The sequence below is a fragment of the Dama dama genome, chromosome 4, assembly GCF_033118175.1.
Source record: "Dama dama isolate Ldn47 chromosome 4, ASM3311817v1, whole genome shotgun sequence".
Classification (NCBI taxonomy): Eukaryota; Metazoa; Chordata; class Mammalia; order Artiodactyla; family Cervidae; genus Dama; species Dama dama.
Window position 1 is genome coordinate 24,966,209 of NC_083684.1, and position 21,446 is coordinate 24,987,654.

Below are 21,446 nucleotides of genomic sequence, written 5' to 3' on the forward strand. Positions count from 1 at the left end.
CCAGGAAGGGGCCTGGTTGGGCCACTCCAGGTATCGCCACATGGTGTCGCTGTTGAACACCTTCAGTGCAGTTCAGCGATGGACAACGCTTGTCCATTGTTCTTGGCTGAGCCAGATCTTGGCTCAGGCCAGGGTGGTGCGCCACATTAAGATTCCCAAGTTACAGCCTCTTTAGTATACCCTGATAAGCTCAGCTATATGGTTTAGATCTTCAGGGACTACTAGCCTGATAGACATACAGGATCCAAACCAGCTTGTATCAACTCCCGGCCCTGTGCTGACCCCAGTCATTGGTCTGGAATCCACTTCACTTGGGGACCCCAATCCATTGTCTCTCAAATGGGGACATGTTGAGCATTCAGTCTCTTCTACCCAGAGTCCCACTTACCTGCAGGGCTACTTCTACATAACCCAGAAAGGCCGTTCAAAGGACGGCTGCCTTACAAATGAAAAACCCACCCCAAGGTAGTGATTGCTGGTTCTAGACCAGGACCCTCCGGCCTTTCAATTATTGACTTACAGCCCATCCTGGGGACAAAGCCTTGAGGAGCAGTAGCTGACCTTTTGTTTTGCTGAATTGGGCTGAAACCTAAGAGAGAGGAGCTAGAACACTCAGGAGAGTAGGTGGGAATATTTGCAAGCCAGGTCGAGAAGGGAGGAGCAAAGAGAAGATACTCTAGACACCTAAAGAGAGAGGTCTGTGAGGAAATGGATTACGCTTTGTCTGTGATGTGCAGCCTAAACCTCTCCTCCAGTGGCCTACAGAAACCCCCCATCAAGGCAGATACGACTCTCCAGTGTTTCTGCAGCTGGGTTTGTGGTTTTGAGATGGAGTGGGCCTGGCATCAAGAGGACACAGGACACATACAGAAGTTTTCAAGGACACCGCGGAGCATCTTGGTTCAACACAGCAGGCCGGGGGTGGGGGGTAACACAGGAGCAGAAGAGGGGCCTGTGAAAGTCACCCACAAGCTAGGGCCCCAAGTGGCTCGACCCGCTCAAAACCAACCCCAATGAGCCCCCTGAGCCATGGCGAGCCCCCTTCTCCAGCTTCCGCAGCGGGCGGCCTCAGGACAGGTACTCCTGGACCGTGAGTTCCTTCAGGGTGAAGCCCCGGAGGGCGGGCTTCCGGAGCTGGCTCTCCTCCAGCCTCTTCTGCAGGGACACGAAGTCCTTGCCCAGCAGGTAGGCCAGGCGGGCCATGGCGTCCAGCAGCGGGGTGTAGTAGCGGTGGCCCTCGCGGGCCTGCAGGCACTGCAGGGCCCGCTCCCCGACCGCGAAGGCCTCCGCGGGCCGCTCCAGGTCGCGGTAGCACACCAGCTTGGCGCAGAGGGCGGGCACCAGCAGCGCGGGGCAGTGCGCCGTGAGCTTCTCCTGCAGCGGCACGACGCGCGTCAGGATGTCCAGGGCCTTGGTGTACTGGCCGGCGCGCAGGCAGCCGAAGGCCTCCTTGAGCTCGGGCCGCGTGAGGAAGTCGATGAACTCGCGCGAGCGGCGCACGCAGCGGATGGCGTAGAGCAGGCTCAGGTACTCCTTGAGGGCCAGCTTGCGCTCCGAGATCATCTCCTCCGTGAAGTTCCCTATCAGGTGCTTCTTGGGGAAGACCACGTCTTCGATCTCTTCCCGGAAAGTCTTTAGGAGTTTCTTCTGGAGCGTCTCGAAGTCGGAGTAACGCCGTTCCAGGACGGCTTTGTTGCTGTCAAAGCTCCCGGTCTGGATGACCACGATCTGGTACATCTGCGGAGAGAGGGAGGGAGCGCGCCTTTGACGACAGCCTCACCGCGGGGTTGCCCTGACCGAGGAGAGCCCGGGGAAGTGAAATAATGATGATGGCCCTGAAAGCCTGCCCTGGAAATGGGTGATCATTATCTGCGATTCTGTTTTAAATTGGCTGAGCCAGTAAAAGCGAATCATGAATGACAAGAAGTCAACCCGAGAATAACAAAGGAACAAGCGACGGAGGGGAGGTGGGGGAGGCACCGGGGGTAGAAAGGCCACACAGGAACCTGCCGTCCCAGCGAGGCTCTTTGGTGTTACAGGGTCAAAACGGAGCTGGGAGGCTAGGATAAATACCATCGGTGTTTTCCAAGTGTGGAACTCCTCGGAGATGGTTTTAGGTAATATACTGGCAGTGATATTATATAGATCACCCTGGAAATGGGTGATGGTTAGGCAGTGATATTATATAGTAAGAAAACTATTTTCTTTTCTTTCAAGAGGATGCTAGTGAAGGACACAGACTGCTTGGGTAATGATTCCAGCCCACCACAGGCTAGCTGTGTGGTTTTAGGTGGGTACTTGAACCTCTCTGAGCCTAAGGTTTCTCGTCCATGAAATGAGGATAGTGACCTGGCCTGCCTCACTGGGCAAGGATTAAATGAGTTGATGCACTGAAGCCATAATGTGCAGTCAGCACTCCGTGTCAGCTCTTATTATTACTCCAGCCCCTTGGGAGGAGAGGGGAGGCAAAGAAAAGTTTGTGTGGCTCTCCCATTGTCAGTAACTTCTCGCCTGACATAGGCTGAGATTCCATTTTAATAGAGAAAGTGAAAAGTTGTTTAGTTACTCAGTCGTGTCTGATTCTTTGCGACCCCATGAGTGTAGTCCACTGGGCACCTCTGTCCATGGAACTCTCCAGGCCAGAATCCTGGAGTGGGTTGCCATGCTCTCCTCCAGGGGATCTTCCCAACCCAGAGATCAAACCCAGGTCTCCTGTCTTACAAGCAGATTCTTGACCATCTGAGCCACCAGGGAAGCCCTTTAACAAAGAAATCAGCCTCAAGCCTAGCTTTCCACTAACCATGGTAACCAGCTAAAATTTAATGACAGCCCTGAGCTTTCTATTTACTTTAATATTGACCTTTTCTTATGCTGGTTTTCCATTTAAGGTATCTCCCTTGAAATAAATCTATTCATTTTAGAAAATGATCCACTTTACAGAAAAAAAAATTAGGTACATAATAATAAAAATTATACAAAAATCTCAAAAACAATGAAGAAGGGACACAGATGATAATAGCAGGTAACACGGGATTAAACTGGGCCATTTGCTTCTTAGGATAAGGGACCTTGACTCCTCCCATCCTCACAGTGCTGAGTGTGGAATCTCACTGTTGGACTGGTTTTTGCCAGAAGAACTCTGAGAGTTAGTGTGTTGATCCGTTTCATGGTCTGGGAGACTGAGGCCCCACCAGCCTTGCCCAATGCCAGGAAGGAGGCCATGAAGGTGAGCCATCACTCTCTGGTCTCTGCTTACCACAAACTTGGAGACTTTCCTCTCCTCGATGCGGGCGGAGGTGATCTCGAAGAGCAGTTTGACGTGCTTCCAGCAACATTTCTGGGTCCGCCAGTACTCCTGAAGCTCCCGTGTGGTCATGCTGGAGTTGGAGCTCGGGCTGCCCTGGGCGTCTGGAAACAGGAGCACTTAAGGACCAGTACAGGTTGGTGCTCTAGGGGCAGGACTGGGGGAGGAGACTGGGTCTGTCTGGGATGGGCAGAGGGAGTCCAGAGGCGCTGTGAATATCCCCCTCCCTCATCCCAAGTCTGGCATCAGCCAGCCTTCTGCGCCCAACCTGGCTGAATTCATCCTACCACGGACAACCTGGAACGGCCCATCCTCCCAAGTGACTTCTTGTTGTGAAACGCAGTATGTCTGTGGTCTATCGTCCACTTCCAGCCATCACGAGACCCCATGTTCCACACTGGTTGGTTTGCATCCGCCTCACAGCCCTGGCTGACGCTGTGGTCCTCGCCAGCCTGCTGAGCGCACCCCAGCAGATGGTGCGGGGAGCTGCGAGGCTGCCTGGCTCCAGGCTCAGCTTAGCCGACCCCTCCCTCCTCTCTCATCTCATTTCCCACACTCCCTGCTTTTTCTTGCACGTGCCAGTTCATCTGCCACAAATGCCATCCTCTTTCCCTGCCTGGGAAATAATGGCGTGTCTTAGATCTCACTTGAGCCCTGGGCCATCCTGAGAATCTTGGGAAAGACCGGGATCCTTCCTCCCCGCTAAAAGCACAAGTCACTGTGCATTTTATTTCAAGGGGCACGTGTCCCGGGAGCTCTTTTCCAAGCTGTGTCTTTCAAGACCCAGCCCACATATTGCTTCAGTGGCCCTTTGCTATTAGAATAAAAGCCTCCCACCTTGTCCGTGTAGCCTTTCCCGGGGCATCTAAATTGTTTTCTACAGATCTGTTTCCTTACTGAACTTGAAGGCCTGCGAGGTGCTGGACTGATCCTGTTTCCCCGGTGCCTGCATGGGGCCAGGAACACAGCGGGCGTTCACTGGGCATGTCCTGAAGGGTTGCATGAATATGGCAGGCGCTTCCTCCAGGAGGTGGCGCTATAGCAGACACTGTCAGTGCCCGGCCACGCCCCCTTGGTACTCACTAGTCAGGAACACTGCCCTGGCTCCTATTGGAAGCACTTAGGACCTCCCCCCGAGGGCTTCCTCGGGTCATTGCAGTGTGTTGTGGAGCATCCCTTGCCGATGAAGGATGGGGCCAGTGGACAGCAGCCTGGCCTCCTTGCCTGCCGGTGGGACAGCTCTGAGGTGTGCCCCATACGGTCTCCCAGATGACTGCCGTTGGGAATCACCCACAGTGGTCATCTTTTCATCCACACCATGTACTGGCTTCCTATACGCTTCCTCCCCACTCCCCTGCCAACCTCCTGGATAAACAACTTGCACCAAATCCTTGTCTCAGCGTGTACTTTGTGATAACCCAAGTTAAGTGAGCTTCCCTGTTTCTTGTAGCCTCCACGGAAGTACCCCCGTTTGTATTTCAAATGTCTTCAAATGTCTATGCCGTCCACCAAGCCCCAAGCTTCAAGCTCACCTAAGTGGTCCTCAGGTCCTAGACGTGGGAGGTCTGGGTGAGGGGCTGATGCTTTCGGCGTGGTACCTGCCATGTCCTGGGATATGGGTCGTGTCCACCCGGGGCTCCCAAGATGCTTGTGACTTGCCATGCTCCAAGGCTGCTAGGAAAACAAGAGAGAACAGTGAGTGCCCACTCCTGTTGGGGATCCTTGTGGGTATTGGGGTGCCCCTTCTGAGCCCTCCACTGCCCACCTAGCCCTCTGACCAACTGACAGGTGCTAAACCTAGGTCAGGCCCTTTCCTGGACTGATTAGTCCAAGGCTGAGCAGAACCTTCTCTTGTTGTTAGGGTCCTTATACTATCAAGTCACTCTGAATTTTAAATGATGTGATTGCAAGCAAAGGTAATGGCTTTGATGACAAATCAAGAGAAAGACACTGGCTTGTCCAGAAAACTGCCAATACTCCATATTATGTTACATGTGCAAATGAAATCTGTGTCCAAAACAGGGACACTGGCATATATCCTTCCCTTCTCTCTCTATCTTTAAGCAAACATTTACTAACAGCTTGCTATACCTACTTCATACACACGCAGGCTCTTCACATCCACTATCTGATTTAATACCCACGATAATCTGTCACGGGGCTTTCCTAGTGGCTCTGATGGTAAAGAATCTGCCTGCAATGCAGGAGACCCAGATTCGATCCCTGGGAAGATCCCCTGGAGAAGGGAATGACTACCCACTCCAATATTCTTGCCTGGAGAATCCCATGGACAGAGGAGCCTGGTGGGCTACAGTCCATAGGGTCGCAAACAGTTGGACACAACTGAGCAACTAACACAACACAAAATAATCTTGTCATGACTTCAGTAACAGATGAGGAAACTGAGGTTTAGTGTAAGGTCATGTAGTTAGTGAGTGTGCGCAACCAGCAAAGCCTCATGCTTGTGACAGCAGGCTTCACACCCTGCACTCAATACCCCCCTCTCTCACTTCATCTGAATCTCTGCATGGTAGGAGTTTCTCATCTCCATGTTATGATTAAGGAACTGAGACTTAAGAGTTGCCAGGATCAAGAGCTGTTAAATGGCGGGCAGGACACCAGCACAGGCTGGTCTGCTGTCAGCATCCTCTCCCTGGTACTCAGGGGAGGGTGGGCAGCAGGAGTCCTGGGGTTTAGTTTATGCATAACTCTTGTCTGGGGCCCAGGTAACTGAGCAAGATGAGCTGGTGCCTGGAAGCTATTTAACTTTTCTGGGCCTCAGCTACCTGTGAAAGTGGCATAATAACCTTCATGGGGCTGGTGTGAGGGCTAAGTCGGGCACACCATGCAAAGTTTTAGCTCAGGGCTGTGCAGGTCCCAGGCACCATATAATGGTCTCTCTTAGTATCTAGCATGTGATAGACACTCTGGGAAATATTTGAGAAATAAATGACTCTGAATTAAGGTGTAGGTTGGAATGGAATTTTAAATGCCTGGGATGAATTAGAAAAGGGGACAGTTAAAACATTGGCTCAGATGAAGTAGCTGGGGTACCGCTTAGGCACAGAATTCCAAACAGAAGGGTGCAGGTGGCCTCATCTCCTCCTCCTCACGCTTGGATCCCTTAACACGCCCAGTGTCCCTTAACCTGCGGGCATTCTCCAGGGAGCTCTGTGCTGGTGTCCAGTGGGTAGCTCTCTAGACACCTCCATCCAGCCTCACCCGAAACAGCCAGGAAACCGGAGCACAGAGCAGGGCATGGTCGACCCCGGGCTGCACGTGCCCGAGTACCTTATAGCTTTTGCCCCTGAAGGAGTCTTGACCAACCGTGGATCCGTAGGCAAGTTATTTAACTCCAGGTCCCAGTTTCCCCATCTGAGAGCTGTGACTGCCAACCCTGTCTTGCTGACAAGATGATAGATGGTGAGGAACAGGTTCTCTATATTCTGGGCAGGCAAGATAGCACATGGTCCATACGCTCTCTTGTCTAAGGGACTTTTGGTAGCCAGGACTCTGGCGGGGCTCACTGATTCCTGTGGGCACTTCTATGCACCTGCCTCAGTTAGCTCATCTGTAAAATGGGTGATGGCGAGGAGACCTGGCCTCAGTGGTCCGTGATCTAGCTCTGCTGTCTTGATCAGGCAGCTGATGCCAGGTCAGAAGCACTGTTTGCCCAGAGACCCTGTGAGACCCCAGGAATGATGGCCTTGGTGGGACATCCCAGTAAAGACCTGGGAAAGCTGAGCATGAACACAGGGCTTAGAATAAAAATCAAATTCAGCAGTCAAAGCCAATTCTTGGAGGTTTCCTTTTATGGGATGGGCTGAGACTGGAAAGTGGCAAGGAGAAAGTTTTCACTGCTGCATCCACACAGGCGCTAGTCCTCACTTTCCTCATCTGTGAAGCGGGGAAAGCAGTCCTGTCACTCCAAACGCTCTTTGGGGGACAGCTGTAGGTGGGGTTCTGTGGGCCCTTCCCTCCCATCTCCCTACCCCGCAGAGCAAAGATGTCTAGACTTTACAATAAAATATGACAAGTGCTGGTGTTCTTGGCTTGGGGGCCTGTCCGTGGCCCAGAGGACAGCAGAGTCCCAGCCCCTCCCCCATGTAGCTCCAGGAGTGGTCTCCCTGCTCCTTCCCTCCCGGGCACCCTGAGCATCTCTTCTCCCTCCAAGGACCCCTGCCAGGCCGGGTTTTCTGATGCTGATGGGCACAGAGGGCTCCCTTCAGAGCCCATGCTACCTCTCTGAGGGCCTGTAGGGGACTTCCCGTCAGGGGTGAGAGGCCAGCAGAGTAATGCACCCTGGTCTGACCCAGGAAGCAGAAGGTCCTGGACCTTGGACAAGCACACTCACAAATGTGAGCGTCCATCACAATCACAACTTCCTCGGGGGTGGGGATGGGGGTGGAGGTGTCAAGCGCTTGTAAAAAAGCAGACTTCCTGTTCCCAAAGTAAGAGAGTCCCATCTAGCAGGTTCTGGGGTGTGCCCTGGATTCTGCATTTTGATCCAGATCTGAGGGCTGTGCTGAGACAGGGCTTCCCTGGCACTTTTTCAGAAACACAGGTGTGGTGGAGTATTCCCCAGGCTCAAGAAGGGGTGCAGAGGCGCCTGGCACTTCAAAAGGAATTGAGGCGATGGAGGGTCGAGGAGTTGCTCCAGTATGCTAAGGGGAGCCCCTCATATTTGAGGGGAGCCCCATGTATCTGTCACCAGCCCTTCTCCCTCCCACCCTGCCCCCCAGAGGTACCAAGGGCTGGCCACAGCGGGAAGGGGCTCAGATCACAAGCGGGCAGAGGTCCCCTGAGCTTGGGATCAGACACTGACCTGAGGCCTCTGGTCCTGTGCGTGTCCAGGGGTCCTGGAGACGTGTCACACGGCCCCCTTCAGCTCTCCATTCCAAGATCGGGGTGAGCAGATCAGTGGCTGCCGCTCTGCTAAGTTCCCCCGTCTGAAAACAGGAAATAGGCTGTGTGACCCGCTCCAGGTCGCCCCAGCTGATTGGCTGATGAGAGCCGGTAGTTAATGAACTCTGCTGATAGACTGAGTTGCCCCTCTGGGCAGCATCTGGCGGGGAGCGGTGGGCCTCCATCTCAGTTCCCACAGCCTTGCAGCAGCTTGGCAGACCCTCAGGGTCCTCGACAACCTCTAGCATTTGGACAAAAGCTCTTTAATGTTCATTACCCTACCCTAGTGGAGAAGGAAATGGCAAGCCACGCCAGTATTCTTGCCTGGAGAATCCCATGGACAGAGGAGCCTGGCGGGCTGCAGTCCATGGGGTGGCCGCACAGTCAGACATGACTGAAGTACATCCTGCCCTAGTGAGCTGGCCATGGCGCAGGCCATCCTGCTTCATGGACAGATGGGGAAACTGAGGCTTGGAGCAGAGAGCTGGTGGGACACGGAGCAGGGCCAGATGAAGGGCGTGGGGGGGGGGGGTTAGATTCAGAGGGCCTGTCTCTGGCAGAAGATGCATCCCACATGCCCGACGGAAATTACCAGGGAGGCCAAATCTCTGGGCAGTAGTGTGATTTATGGCCATGGTGCTGTGGCCAGAGGGCAGGAGGCTGGGGCCAGACAAAAAATAAATAAATAAATAAACGTTTTCCAGCATCTCCCCTACTCTCTAAGTCCACCATGGGTCTCTTCCTCCCCCTCCCCAGTCCTGATTCTGGTGGGGGTCAACTCCTCGCTTTTTTTTGGTAATTTATCACCTACTAGCAGATCCCCAAACAACGAAGTTTCATTTTACTCATTTTATTTATTTATTAGCCTTGCTTGGTTTTCACTGCTGTGTGGGCCTCATTGCTGTGGTTTCTCTGTTGCAGAGCCCGGGTTCTAGGGTGCACAGGCTTCACTAGTTGTGGCTCCCAGGCTCGAGAGCACAGGCTCAATAGTTACGGCACACGGGCTCTGTTGCTCTGCAGCATGTAGGATCTTCCCAGACTAGGGATCAAACCTGTGTCCTCTGCATTGGCAGATGGATTCTTTATCACCGAGCCACTAGAGAAGCCCCCCTTTTACTAATTTTTTGAGTTAAAAACTGGACCACACATACTGTGTATAGGCTTTGGTGCCTTGCTTCTTTCATTTAGCATTTCTGTGGATAAGATTCATCAGTCTGTGTGTGTTTAGCTGAAGTTGTTTTTCTTTTTTTTTTCTCATTTTTCCTGCTGTATTGCTACATTATTTGAATAACTCAGTATTTACCCCCCCCTTTTTTTTTTTTTCTTTCTATAGATGCACCTTGGGGTGGTTGCTGGTTTGGGCCATCATGATCATTTCCACTGGAAATATTCTTGCATATTCATCCAAGTGCAGGTTTATCTAAATTGAAGTTACTGGGTCTCAGAGTACAAATAGCTTCAACTGCACTCAGTTATACCAAACCCTTTACCTGAGTGGTTGTGTCATTCTGCATTCACACCAGCAGTGTAGGAATGTTCTAGAAGTTTTGCATCCTCACCTACACTTAGTATGGTCAGTTTTTGTTTTTTTTTTTTTTCCAGTCATTCCAGTGGGTGTGCAGTGGTATCTCATCATGGTTTTAAGTTGCATTTCCCTTAATGACTGGTGAGTGTGAGCATCTTTTCATGGGTTAATTTGCCATCCTTCTATTGTCTTTGGTGAAAGGCCTGTTCAAGTCCGTTGCTCACTTTTTTTTGATTGGACTGTTTTCCTCATGGTCTCTGATATTCTTTATGTGGTGATTAGGTACATGTGCTTCTCAGTATCCTTTCCCATCCTATGGTTTGCATTTGTACTCTCTATAATGAGATCTCTTGAGAAATAGAAGTTGCCAACTTTAAAGCGTTCAACCATATCAATCTTTTCTTTCAGTGTTATACCTTGGATATTGTTCAAGCAATGGGCTTGAACAGACCTTGGACATTGCTCCTTTATTGTTCTTTATGGTTGTTTCTGTGACAGCTGTGAAGCTGAAGATGACTTGAGATGCACAAAGCACTTAGGACACTGCTGGTACCTAGCAAGTAATATACAAATACGAGTAATTCTTGTTATTCTACAAACATTTCTAGTTCGCCTTTTCATTTAGCGCTAAGTTATAACCAACCTAGATAGCATATTAAAATGCAGAGACATTACTTTGCCACCAAAGTCTGTCTGGTCAAGGCTATGGTTTTTCCAGTGGTCATGCATGGATGTGAGAGTTGGACTATAAAGAAAGCTGAGTGCCGAAAAATTGCTGCTTTTGAACTGTGGTGTTGGAGAAGACTCTTGAGAGTCCCTTGGACTGCAAGGAGATCCAACCAGTCCATCCTAAAGGAGATCAGTCCTGGGTGTTCATTGGAAGGACTGATGTTGAAGCTGAAACTCCAATACTTTGGCCACCTCATGCGAAGAGTTGACTCATTGGAAAAGACCCTGATGCTGGGAAAGATTTAAGGGGGGAGGAGAAGGGGGCGACAGAGGATGAGATGGTTGGATGGCATCACCCATTCGATGGGCATGAGTTTGAGTAAACTCCGGGAGTTGGTGATGGACAGGGAGGCCTGGTGTGCTGCGATTCATGGGGTTGCAAAGAGTCAGACACGACTGAGCGACTGAACTGAACTGAACTGAATACCCTTACAGCAAGTAGATTTCATGTGTGTGGTGTGAAGTAGGAGGTCCAATGTGTTTTTTTTCCCCCCTCATGTTCACCTACTGGCCTTGTTCATCGAAATAAACTGCTCTGCAGCGCCATCATGGTTATACAAAGAGTATCCACACGTGGCAGAGTCTCAGGAGTTGGGTCATCAATAGTGTGCTTCTGGCCTGCTAACTGGCGAGCCCCATGGGTGCAGAGGCCGTATATCCCTCACCTGCTCCATGCACTGCCGCAGGGAATGCCTGGTGTGTCACGGCGATGCAGGCTCTGTGTAAAACGAGGCTGGAACTCCGTCTCTTCTCCTCTCTGAGTCCAACCCTAGGCCTGGGATCTGCAAGAGGCCAGTGTAGACTCTGAGCCCTTTTCTGCAGCACTGTGAGCCTCTCAGCCAGCAAGCAGCAACCATGGGGAGGTGTGTGTAGAAGCCACTGCTTCCTTTTCTGGGGGTGGGGGATGCTCTTTGGAAATCACCAGCCATGCAGAGGTGTCTGACTTGCATAGGAAGGACCTAGCTGGGCCAGAGTGACCAGGAGAGGCCATGATTGGCCACCTTCCAGGGGTTGGCTTTTCTCTGAAGGACAGGGCTCTGCAAGGTAGAGGACCTCTGTGTGTCTACAAGGATGGACAAGATCCCACTGTCATGGGGGTGGAAGGGGTGACAGGAATGACATCCCCCCACTGCAGTTCTGCAATCAGATGGTGAAGAGGGAACACCCAGAGGCCCTGGGGACTCAGGAAGGGAAGTGCTGGTATTGCAGAGTCTAGGAGACTCTCCCAGAATTCACACTGCTTGGACCTTTCACTGGTCTCCCACCACATCCCCCCTAAACCAGCACCCTCTGTGATCTGCTGGCTGCTCACTTCTCGACCTCATTCACAACCCCGCCCCCAGCATCACTTACCACACGGCTACCACACGGCTTTCTGTTCCTCAAACGTGCTGCACAGCCTCTGTCCTCGCAATTCCTTTAGCCAGCAATGCCCTTTTCTCAGTTCCCTCCATGATGGGCTTTTCTCCTTTTCATCTCCAGGGGGCAGCTCCATGGCTCGCCTTTGTGCAGCCCTCCTTGATGCCTCTGTCTGGACCCATCATTGCTTTGCTTACTTGTTTAGTGCCCATCTCGAATGCTGTGATTGTGGTGACTTGGTCTGTGTCCGCATTCTGTCCCCAGTACCCACCGCAGCATCTGCCGCTTAATGGGTGCTCAGTAATTGTGTGAATGAATGAATGAGTGGGCAGAGGTTGGTCTGTGACTCCTGACTCATTGTGAAACCTGGGCAGGCCACGGACCTCTCTGAATGTCAGTTGCTCTAACTGCAACATGAGATTAAATTAACGATCTCTCAGCACCAAAGCATTCCACATTGGGCAAATAATTGAACACTGTAACCTACTACTCACTGCTGCTCTGGGTGTGTGACAAGCTCCAACACTGAAACACTGATCTCGGAGAGGCAGCAATGAGCTGTGGCCTGAAGCAAGATCTTAGTTCCTTGCCTGGGAATTGAAAGCCTATGCCCCAACCAGTAACGCTGAAGAAGCTGAAGTTGAACGGTTCTATGAAGACCTACAAGACCTTTTAGAACTAACACCCAAAAAAAGATGTCCTTTTCATTATAGGGGACTGGAATGCAAAAGTAGGAAGTCAAGAAACACCTGGAGTAACAGGCAAATTTGGCTTTGGAGTACAGAATGAAGCAGGGCAAAGGCTAATAGAGTTTTGCCAAGGGAATGCCCTGGTCATAGCAAACACCCTCTTCCAACAACACAAGAGAAGACTCTACACATGGACATCACCAGATGGTCAACACTGAAATCAGATTGATTATATTTTTTGCAGCCAAAGATGGAGAAGCTCTATACAGTCAGCAAAAACAAGACCAGGAACTGACTGTGGCTCAGATCATAAATTCCTTATTGCCAAATTCAGACTTAAACTGAAGAAAGTAGGGAAAACCACTAGACCATTCAGGTATGACCTAAATCAAATCCCTTATGACTATACAGTGGAAGTGAGAAGTAGATTTAAGGGACTAGATCTGATAGACAGAGAGCCTGATGAACTATGGACGGAGGTTCGTGACATTGTACAGGAGACAGGGATCAAGACAATCCCCATGGAAAAGAAATGTGAAAAGGCAAAATGGTTGCCTGAGGAGGCCTTACAAATAGCTGTGAAAAGAAGAGAAGCAAAAAGCAAAGGAGAAAAGGAAAGATATTCCCATTTGAATGCAGAGTTCCAAAGAATAGCCAGGAGAGATAAGAAAGCCTTCCTCAGCAAACAATGCAAAGAAATAGAGGAAAACAACAAAATGGGAAAGACTAGAGATCTCTTCAAGAAAATTAGAGATATCAAGGGAACATTTCAGGCAAAGATGGGTTTGATAAAGGACAGGAATGGTATGCACCTAACAGAAGCAGAAGTTATTAAGAAGAGGTGGCAAGAATACACAGAAGAACTGTACAAAAAAGATCTTCACGACCAGATAATCACAATGGTGTGATCACTCACCTAGACCCAGACATCCTGGAATGTGAAGTCAAGTGGGCCATAGGAAGCATCACTACGAACAAAGCTAGTGGATGTGATGGAATTCCAGTTGAGCTATTTCAAATCCTGAAAGATGATGCTGTTAAAGTGCTGCACTCAATATGCCAGCAAATTTTGAAAACTCAGCAGTGGCCACAAGACTGGAAAAGGTCAGTTTTCATTCCAATCCCGAAGAAAGGCAATCCCAGAGAATGCTCAAACTACCGCACAATTGCACTCATCTCACACGCTAGTAAAGTAATGCTCAAAACTCTCCAAGCCAGGCTTCAGCAAATACGTGAACCAAGAACTCCCAGATGTTCAAGCTGGTTTTAGAAAAGGCAGAGGAACCAGAGATCAAATTGTCAACATCTGCTGGATCATCAAAAAAGCTAGAGAGTTCCAGAAAAGCATCTATTTCTGCTTTATTGACTACGCCAAAGCCTTTGACTGTGTGGATCACAATAAACTGTGGGAAATTCTGAAAGAGATGGGAATTCCAGACCACCTGACCTGCCTCTTGAGAAACCTGTATGCAGATCAGGAAACAACAGTTAGAACTGGACATGGAACAACAGACTGGTTCCAAATAGGAAAAGGAGTATGTCAAGGCTGTATATTGACACCCTGCTTATTTAACTTATATGCAGAGTACATCATGAGAAACACTGGGCTGGAGGAAGCACAAGCTGGAATCAAGATTGCCGGGAGAAATATCAATAACCTCAGATATGCAGATGACACCACCCTTATGGCAGAGAGTGAAGAAGAACTAAAGAGCCAAAAAAAAAAAGAACTAAAGAGCCTCTTGATGAAAGTGAAAGAGGAGAGTGAAAAAGTTGGCTTAAAGCTTAACATTCAGAAAACTAAGATCATGGCATCTGGTCCCATCACTTCATGGCAAATAGATGGGCAAACAGTGGAAACAGTGGCTGACTTTATTTTGGGTGGCTCCAAAATCACTGCAGATGGTGACTGCAGCCATGAAATTAAAAGACGCTTACTCCTTGGAAGGAAAGTTATGACCAACCTAGACAGCATATTAAAAAGCAGAGACATTACTTTGCCAGCAAAGGTCTATGTAGTCAAGGCTATGGTTTTCCCAGTAGTAATGTATGGATGTGAGAGTTGGACTATAAAGAAAGCTGAGTGCTGAAGAATTGCTGCTTTTGAACTGTGGTGTTGGAGAAGACTCTTGAGAGTCCCTTGGACTGCAAGGAGATCCAACCAGTCCATCCTAAAGGAGATCAGTTCTGGGTGTTCATTGGAAGGACTGATGTTGAAGCTGAAACTCCAATACTTCGGCCACCTGATGTGAAGAGCTGACTCGTTGGAAAAGACCATGATGCTGTGAAAGATTGAGGGCAGGAGGAGAAGGGGATGACAGAGGATGAGATGGTTGGATGGCATCACTGATCAATAGACATGGGTTTGGGTGGACTCAGGGAGTTGGTGATGGACAGGGAGGCCTGGCATGCTGCGGTTCATGGGGTCGCAAAGAGTCAGACACAACTGAGTGAGTGAACTGAACTGAGCCTGGATGAGAACCAGGAATCCTAGCCACCAGCCCAGCAAGTGCTAGAGGCTGGAAGCAAATTTTCCCTGGCTGTTGCCTCCATTTAAAAGCAAGAATATTTCAAGGAGGCAAAAACTGTAAAAACAGGTGCAAAGTTTATTATTAGCGGCAAGCACAACAAGTGGGAGAGCACCCAGAGAAACAATTTGTTAAGATACAAGCAAGGCAGAAATACATACCCCGGGAGGGAAAGGGTGGGCGTCCCCTAAAATGAGGAAGAGTGCAGTGAAGAGACTGGTAAACCATTTATATAGGACAGTTCTTCCAGGTCTTGGCTAATCTTTGGCCAATTATCTGGTTTCTTTTTCCGCACCTGCCCTGCCCTAGGACCCTTCCCAACAGGTGCATGCAACATTTTTCCAAAATGGATTCCAACCCAGAGGCCTATGGGGGTTAGGGTCGGAGTATCACCTATTGATGGAGAAGGAACTGGCCACCCACTCTAGTATTCTTGCCTGGAGAATCCCAGGGGCAGAGGAGCCTGGTGGGCTGCTGTCTGTGGGGTCACACAAATTCGGACACGACTGAGGCGACTTAGCAGCAGCAGCAGCATCACTGATTAAAAGGGCTTCCCTGGTGGCTCAGTGGTAAAGAATCTTCCTGCCTCTGCAGTAGACACAGGAGGCACAGGTTAGATCCCTGTGTTGGGAAGATCCCCTGGAGAAGGGAATGTAAAACCACTCCAGTATGCTTGCCTGGGAAATACTTGCCATGGACAGAGGAGCCTGGCGAGTTACAATCCACTGGGTTGCAAAAGAGTCAGACAGGATTTGGTGACTTAACAATAGCAACGTCACCTATTACAGTCTGGTGCCCTCTTCTGTTTGACTCCCAGAGAACCTTTGTGCGCATGTGTAGTGTCTCCTTTGCCCCAGGGATGGGAAATATGTGACCTCTTGATCTTTTAATCAAACAGGGTTTAGCCCCTCTTTCTCCCTGCCATAACTGTTATCTTAAAATGTCCGCAGGAGACAAAGTCCAGCCATTTACCCTGTTCCTGTTGCTATTTCCATCTGGAAGGGCAATAGCCCACATGCCTCCTTCCTCAGGAAACATAAATAGGAAGCTAGTTGTAATGTCTAGCCAGGAGCCCATCTCTCTCCTGCCTCAACACCACTTTTGAGAAATTCAATGGGAATTGATCCATCACAGGCATAACTTCACATGTTTGGCAAAGAAAACCCAAACTGGTGAGGTGTTGGTTCCTAGGTGATGAAAAACCTGGTCATGTCAATCTTGTCTTTTTTCAAAGCTAGGTATACATGCATTAGCCTTTACAAAATCTCAAAAGTTCTTAATATTGCAGGGTTTTTAAATTAAGGCCACAGACAGGGTGGGCTGGGGAGCACTGCTGTGGTTATCCTGAGACATAGCATGGTGGGCACTGGGCTGTGGGCACCACTTAGTTGTAAGGGAAACTGAGGCCAAGGTTAAATAACTGATCAAAGGGCATAGAGTTGTGATTCAAAGCCAGGTTCACTTGAGTTCAGCGTCTATGCTGTTCAAGCTGTTGCCTCCCACTGGGGCAGAGAGTGAGCAAAGCTCAGGTGTGAGGACCAAACTATTAATGTAAGGGCATTAGTGCCTCATTTGGGCCTAACTGTAGAAAAGTCTGGACACTGGCAGATGGGCGGGCTGCTTGGAATAGCAGACTGAAGTGGAGACGGGGGTTCAGTGTAAGGCTGGGATGGAAGAGAGACTAGTTGGAATCGTGGGGAATGGCTGGGCGCTCTTGCCATAACCCAGGTGAAAATGACAGTGATTTGGACTCAAGTGGTCATGGTGGATATGGTAAGAAGTGGCTGCATTCTGGATTTGTTTTGAAGGTCAAATTGACAAATTTGGTCCCAGGATGGGTATGGGATATGAGACAAGATAAATCAGGTAAGTTTTCCAGGTTCAGTTGCTCTGTCACTTTTTGTTATAACTGGGCATTTAGGAGGCTTCTGGTTTTTGACTGTTACAGATAAGATGGTGGCAAACATCCTTATAGGGTTTTCCAGGGGGCACAGGGATAAAGGATCCACTTGCCAATGCAAGAGACACGGAGACTTATGTTTAATCCATGGGTCGGGAAGATCCTCTGGAGGAGGAAATGGCAACCCACTCCAGTATTCTTTACTGGAAAATCCCATGGACAGAGGACCCTGGTGGGCTACAGTCAAAGGGGCTGCACAGAGCCAGACACAACTGAGCTACTGAGCGTTGAACATCCTCGTAGATGGATCTGTACACCATCTGCAAGAGTTTTCCTGGGGGTAGATTCAGTCCTTCTAACTCAGCCAACTGTGTGCCACCCATGTAGGTACTTACCTGGAGGCAGAGTGGGGTGGTGGTTTGAGCATGAACTTTGATGTCAGACATTTGGGAGCAAATCTGGGCTCTGCTGTCAGGACTTGGATCAATTGATCAACTCTTCTGTGCCTCAGTTTCTTCCTCTGTAGATCAGAGTAATGATAGCCAATATCCTACATCATGCGAAATGCCGGGCTGGATGAAGCACAAGCTAGAATAAAGATTGCTGGAAGAAATATCAATAAGCTCAGATATGCAGATGACACCACCCTTATGGCAGAAAGTGAAGAACTAAAGAGCCCCTTGATGAAAGTGAAAGAGGAGAGTGAAAAGGTTGGCTTAAAACTCAACATTCAGAAAACTAAGATCATGGCATCCAGTTCCATCATTTCATGGCAAATAGATGGGGAAACAGTGGAAACAGAGACAGACTATTTTCTTGGGCTCCAAAATCCCTGCAGATAGTGACTACAGCCATGAAATTAAAGGACACTTGCTCCTTGAAAGAAAAGCTATGAAAAACCTAGACAGCATATTAAAAAGCAGCGACATTACTTTGTCAACAAAGGTCCGTCTAGTCAAGGCTATGGTTTTTCCAGTAGTCATGTATGGATGTGAGAGTTGGACTATAAAGAAAGCTGAGTGCTGAAGAATTGATGCTTTTGAACTGTGGTGTTGGAGAAGACTCCTGAGAGTTCCTTGGACAGCAAGGACATCCAACAAGTCCATCCTAAAGGAAATCAGCCCTGAATATTCACTGGAAGGACTGATGCTGAAGCTGAAATCCAATACTTTGGCTACCTGATGCGAAGACCCAACTCATTGGAAAAGACCCTGATGCTGGGAAAGATTGAAGGCAGGAGGAGAAGGGGAGGACAGAGGATGAGATGGTTGGATGGCATCACCGACTTGATGGACATGAATTTGAGTAAACTCTGGGAGTTGGTGATGGACAGGACAGCCCGGGGTGCTGCAGTCCGTGGGGTCACAAAGAGTTGGACACGAGCGACTGAACTGAACTGAGCCAATATCCTATAGGTAGGATTAACTCAATGTCTGTAAAGCACTATGTCAGTGTCAGTTTGTTTTCCCTTGAAATTGACTTCACATTTAAAAATTTCCAAGTACAAGTGTTTTAAAGGGACCGTTTATACTAATTATTATTGTTGTTTAGTCCCTAAGTCATGTCCAATTCTTTTCTGACCCCGTGGACCGTAGCTGGCCAGGCTACTCTGTCCATGGGATTTCTCTGGCAAGAATACTGGAGTGGGTTGTCATTTCCTTCTCTAAGGGATCTTCCTGACCCAGGGATTGAACCCACATCTCCTTCACTGCCAGGCAAGTTCTTTGCCATTGAGCCACCAGGGTGAAGCAATACATTCAATGAAAAAGCAGCAATTACTTCCAGAAATAAGAAATCATAAAATAAAATAAATTTAATGTAAAAAAGAGTTCTGATAGATTTTAGTTAGGTAATGTCACAGAGCCAACTCGGCTAGGCAGTGTTAGAGAGGTGTTCAAGCCCTGTTATTACTAAACTGAGATGGTTTGCCTCAACTTGGGAGAATTAAAGGAAAAATGTAAAAAGAGGAAGTTTAAATGCCCTGTTCACTGTTACCTAACATGTAACTATCATACTTGAGAAAACTCTGTCCTGGGACTTCACAATAGGAAGGCTTTATTTATTTTTTTTAATAGGAAGGCTTTAGATGACTAAACCTCAGATGGGCAGATGACACCACCCTTAGTGCAGAAAGCAAAGAGGAACTAAAGAGCCTCTTGATGAAGGTGAAAGAGGAGAGTGAAAAAGCTGGCTTAAAACTCAACATTCAGAAAACGAAGATCATGGCATCGGTCCCATCACTTCATGGCAAATAGATGGGGAAACAATGGAAACAGTGACAGACTTTATTTTCTTGGGCTCCAAAATCACTGTGGACAGTGACTGGAGCCATTAAACTAAAAGACGCTTGCTCCTTGGAAGAAAAGCTATGACAAACCTAGACAGCAAATTAAAAAGCAGAGACATTATTTTGCCAATAAAGGTCCATGTAGTCAAAGCTATGGTTTTTCCAGTAGTCATGTATGGATATGAGAATTGGACCATAAAGAAGGCTGAGCCGAAGTATTGATGCTTTTGAACTGTGGTGTTGGAGAAGACTCTTGAGAGTCCCTTGGACAGCAAGGAGATCCAATCAGTCCATCCTAAAGGAAATCAGTCCTGAATATTCATTGGAAGGACTGATGCTGAAGCTGAAACTCCAATATTTTCGCCACCTGATGCCAAGAGTCGACTAATTGTAAAGACCCTGATGCTGGGAAAGATTGAAGGCAGGAGGAGAAGGGGAGGAAAGAGGATGAGATGGTTGGATGGCATCACCGACTTGATGGACATGAACTTGAGCAAGATCCGGGAGATGGTGAAAGTCAGGGAAGCCTGGCGTGCTGCAGTCCAAGGGGTGGCAAAGAGTTGGACACCACTGAGCGACTGAACAAAAACAAGACGACTATTGACTTACTGACCCTCAAAGCGGGGGCAGGTAATACTGACCCCAACAGCTTACCTAGCTTTTCAATTCATAGTATATCTTTGCGTGTGTATGTGTGTGCCCTATGTGCTCCGGCCACCCAGGGTCCCTCTGGCTCTCGACTCCCAGGAGGTAGGGGGCGGGGCCGGGAGCGGTGGGGCTGCCGGGTAGAGCGGGCGGGGCGAGTCGGGGCGTGGTCGAGAAGGGGCGTGTCCAGGGTAGGGCGGGGCCGGGATGGGGGCGGGGCCGAACGCCAGGGCCGCCTAGTCTCGCTTGTGCGGAGCAGGCGAGTGGAGATTCAAGCTGCACCGAGGAACCCGGTTGCCAGGGGTGAGTGCTCCCGAGCCCAGGGCAAGGACGGCGGGCGCCGCGGGGTCCCGCTTCTGGGATTGGGACACCTGACTGCCGTCCAGGCCGCCAGGCTCGCGATGAAGCTGCCTCGGTTTCCCCTTCGGGAGTCTTGGGGTCTGGAAGGAAAGCGGCCGTCTGGAGGTTGGGGAGCCTCCTGGCGGACTGTGACTACAAACGTGAGGAGGCTAGAGGGGGAGCGGCGTGAGCAGAACTTCCTGCCCGGAGCCTCTGAGTTCTATAGAGAGGAGTGATTTGGGGGTCGAAGTTGTGTGTAGGGAGAACGTCCACGTCCACGATGAAGTTGTGAGGCGTCGGCCGGCCAGGCTTCAGGTTTCTGAGCGGGAGCTACTTTCTGTCCAGCCTCCTCCTCTCTCCCTCAGTTTCCCCAATTTCACCTTGCTTGTGAGTGGATGGGTATAAATGAGCGTGCCCGGATGCTCTCTAATCCTGCCTGTGGCCTGGTAACTGTCGTGGGAGTCTTCTAGCTCCACCTCCCCACTGGTGGGTGTAGAGACCCCTGCCCATCCCCAGTCCTATCTCTGCCCAGACCCACCCACACCAGGGCCTGCCAGCGCCACATCTTTTGTGCTGTTCATCCTCTTGTTTTCTCCCGTTGAGGAACAGCCATCTGGTCCTCCTTGCTTTGCAACAAACTCAAACGCCTCTTCCATCTCCTCCAGGAGGGCTCCCCCAGCTGAACCCTTGGCTCCCAATCTGTTCTTGCTTCTCTCCCTCTTTTTTGAGCTCTTGGGCTTCTCCCAGTGGTGGGCTTCATCTACCCACAGGCTGTTCTCTGGGCACAGGGTCCTTGTTCCATAGAGGGGAGAAGACCCCATTGGTGAAGACCAGAGTGACATTCCTGTTGCTTCACTCTCCTAATCACTCTGCTCCTAAGTTGACTGGTTACTCAGATTCCTTCACCAGTCAGCATTCTGAGATCTGATGCTGGAAGGGACCCCATCTAGCCTGCTAACCTCCCACCCAGTGCACGATCCCTCCACTACATATGTTCAGTGTTGAGGAGCTCATTACTTATGAAACGCTGTTTAGCGTCCTGTAGTTCTGGCTTCATTTAGTCAGAAATCTGTGGCTTGCAGATTCCACCCCTTGGCTCTACTTCTGCCTCCTAGAACCATGCAGAGGAAATCCATTTTTTTTTATTCGTTCACACAGTCTTGATCAGTTCACTGGATGAGACACTGGTGGTACAGCAAAGAAAACATCAGATAAAATTCCCTGCCCTCATGGGGT

General features: G+C 49.6%; 2 protein-coding genes across 5 annotated transcripts in view; one reads left to right on the forward strand and one right to left on the reverse strand.

Moving 5' to 3' along the window:
- Positions 1-869: 869 nt before the first annotated feature.
- Positions 870-8,261, reverse strand: SNX20 (sorting nexin 20). Of its 2 annotated transcripts, none has more exons than XM_061138476.1 (4): positions 8,130-8,261; positions 4,837-4,978; positions 3,257-3,408; positions 870-1,737 (listed from the first exon to the last, which is right to left on the reverse strand). In XM_061138476.1, exons 2-4 carry the CDS (start codon positions 4,964-4,966, stop codon positions 1,069-1,071), a joined length of 951 nt encoding a protein of 316 aa, XP_060994459.1. In that variant the 5' UTR covers positions 4,967-4,978; positions 8,130-8,261; the 3' UTR covers positions 870-1,068. The 2 variants fall into 2 exon arrangements, with proteins under 2 accessions (XP_060994459.1, XP_060994458.1); XM_061138475.1 differs by having other exon boundaries at positions 4,837-4,975; positions 8,130-8,255.
- Positions 8,262-20,128: 11,867 nt separating this feature from the next.
- The window catches only part of NOD2 (nucleotide binding oligomerization domain containing 2), a 36,520-nt gene continuing 35,202 nt past the window's right edge, over positions 20,129-21,446 (forward strand). Inside the window, exon 1 of one of the 3 annotated variants that reach the window (XM_061138481.1) lies at positions 20,129-20,174. The gene's annotated coding sequence lies outside the window, so the exon portion shown is untranslated. The remainder of the gene's footprint in view (positions 20,175-21,446) is intronic. The other 2 variants (XM_061138483.1, XM_061138482.1) reach the window with 2 other exon arrangements.

Bases quoted from the DNA above. Each gene is read 5' to 3' on its own strand.
- SNX20 (XM_061138476.1), bottom strand. From the start codon at position 4,966: ATGGCAAGTCACAAGCATCTTGGGAGCCCCGGGTGGACACGACCCATA. The intron at 3,409-4,836 runs GTGAGCTTGAAG...TCCTGTTTCCAG, and splicing joins AGGACCTGAGGACCACTTAG to ACGCCCAGGGCAGCCCGAGC. The intron at 1,738-3,256 runs GTAAGCAGAGAC...CTCTCTCCGCAG, and splicing joins GGAAAGTCTCCAAGTTTGTG to ATGTACCAGATCGTGGTCAT.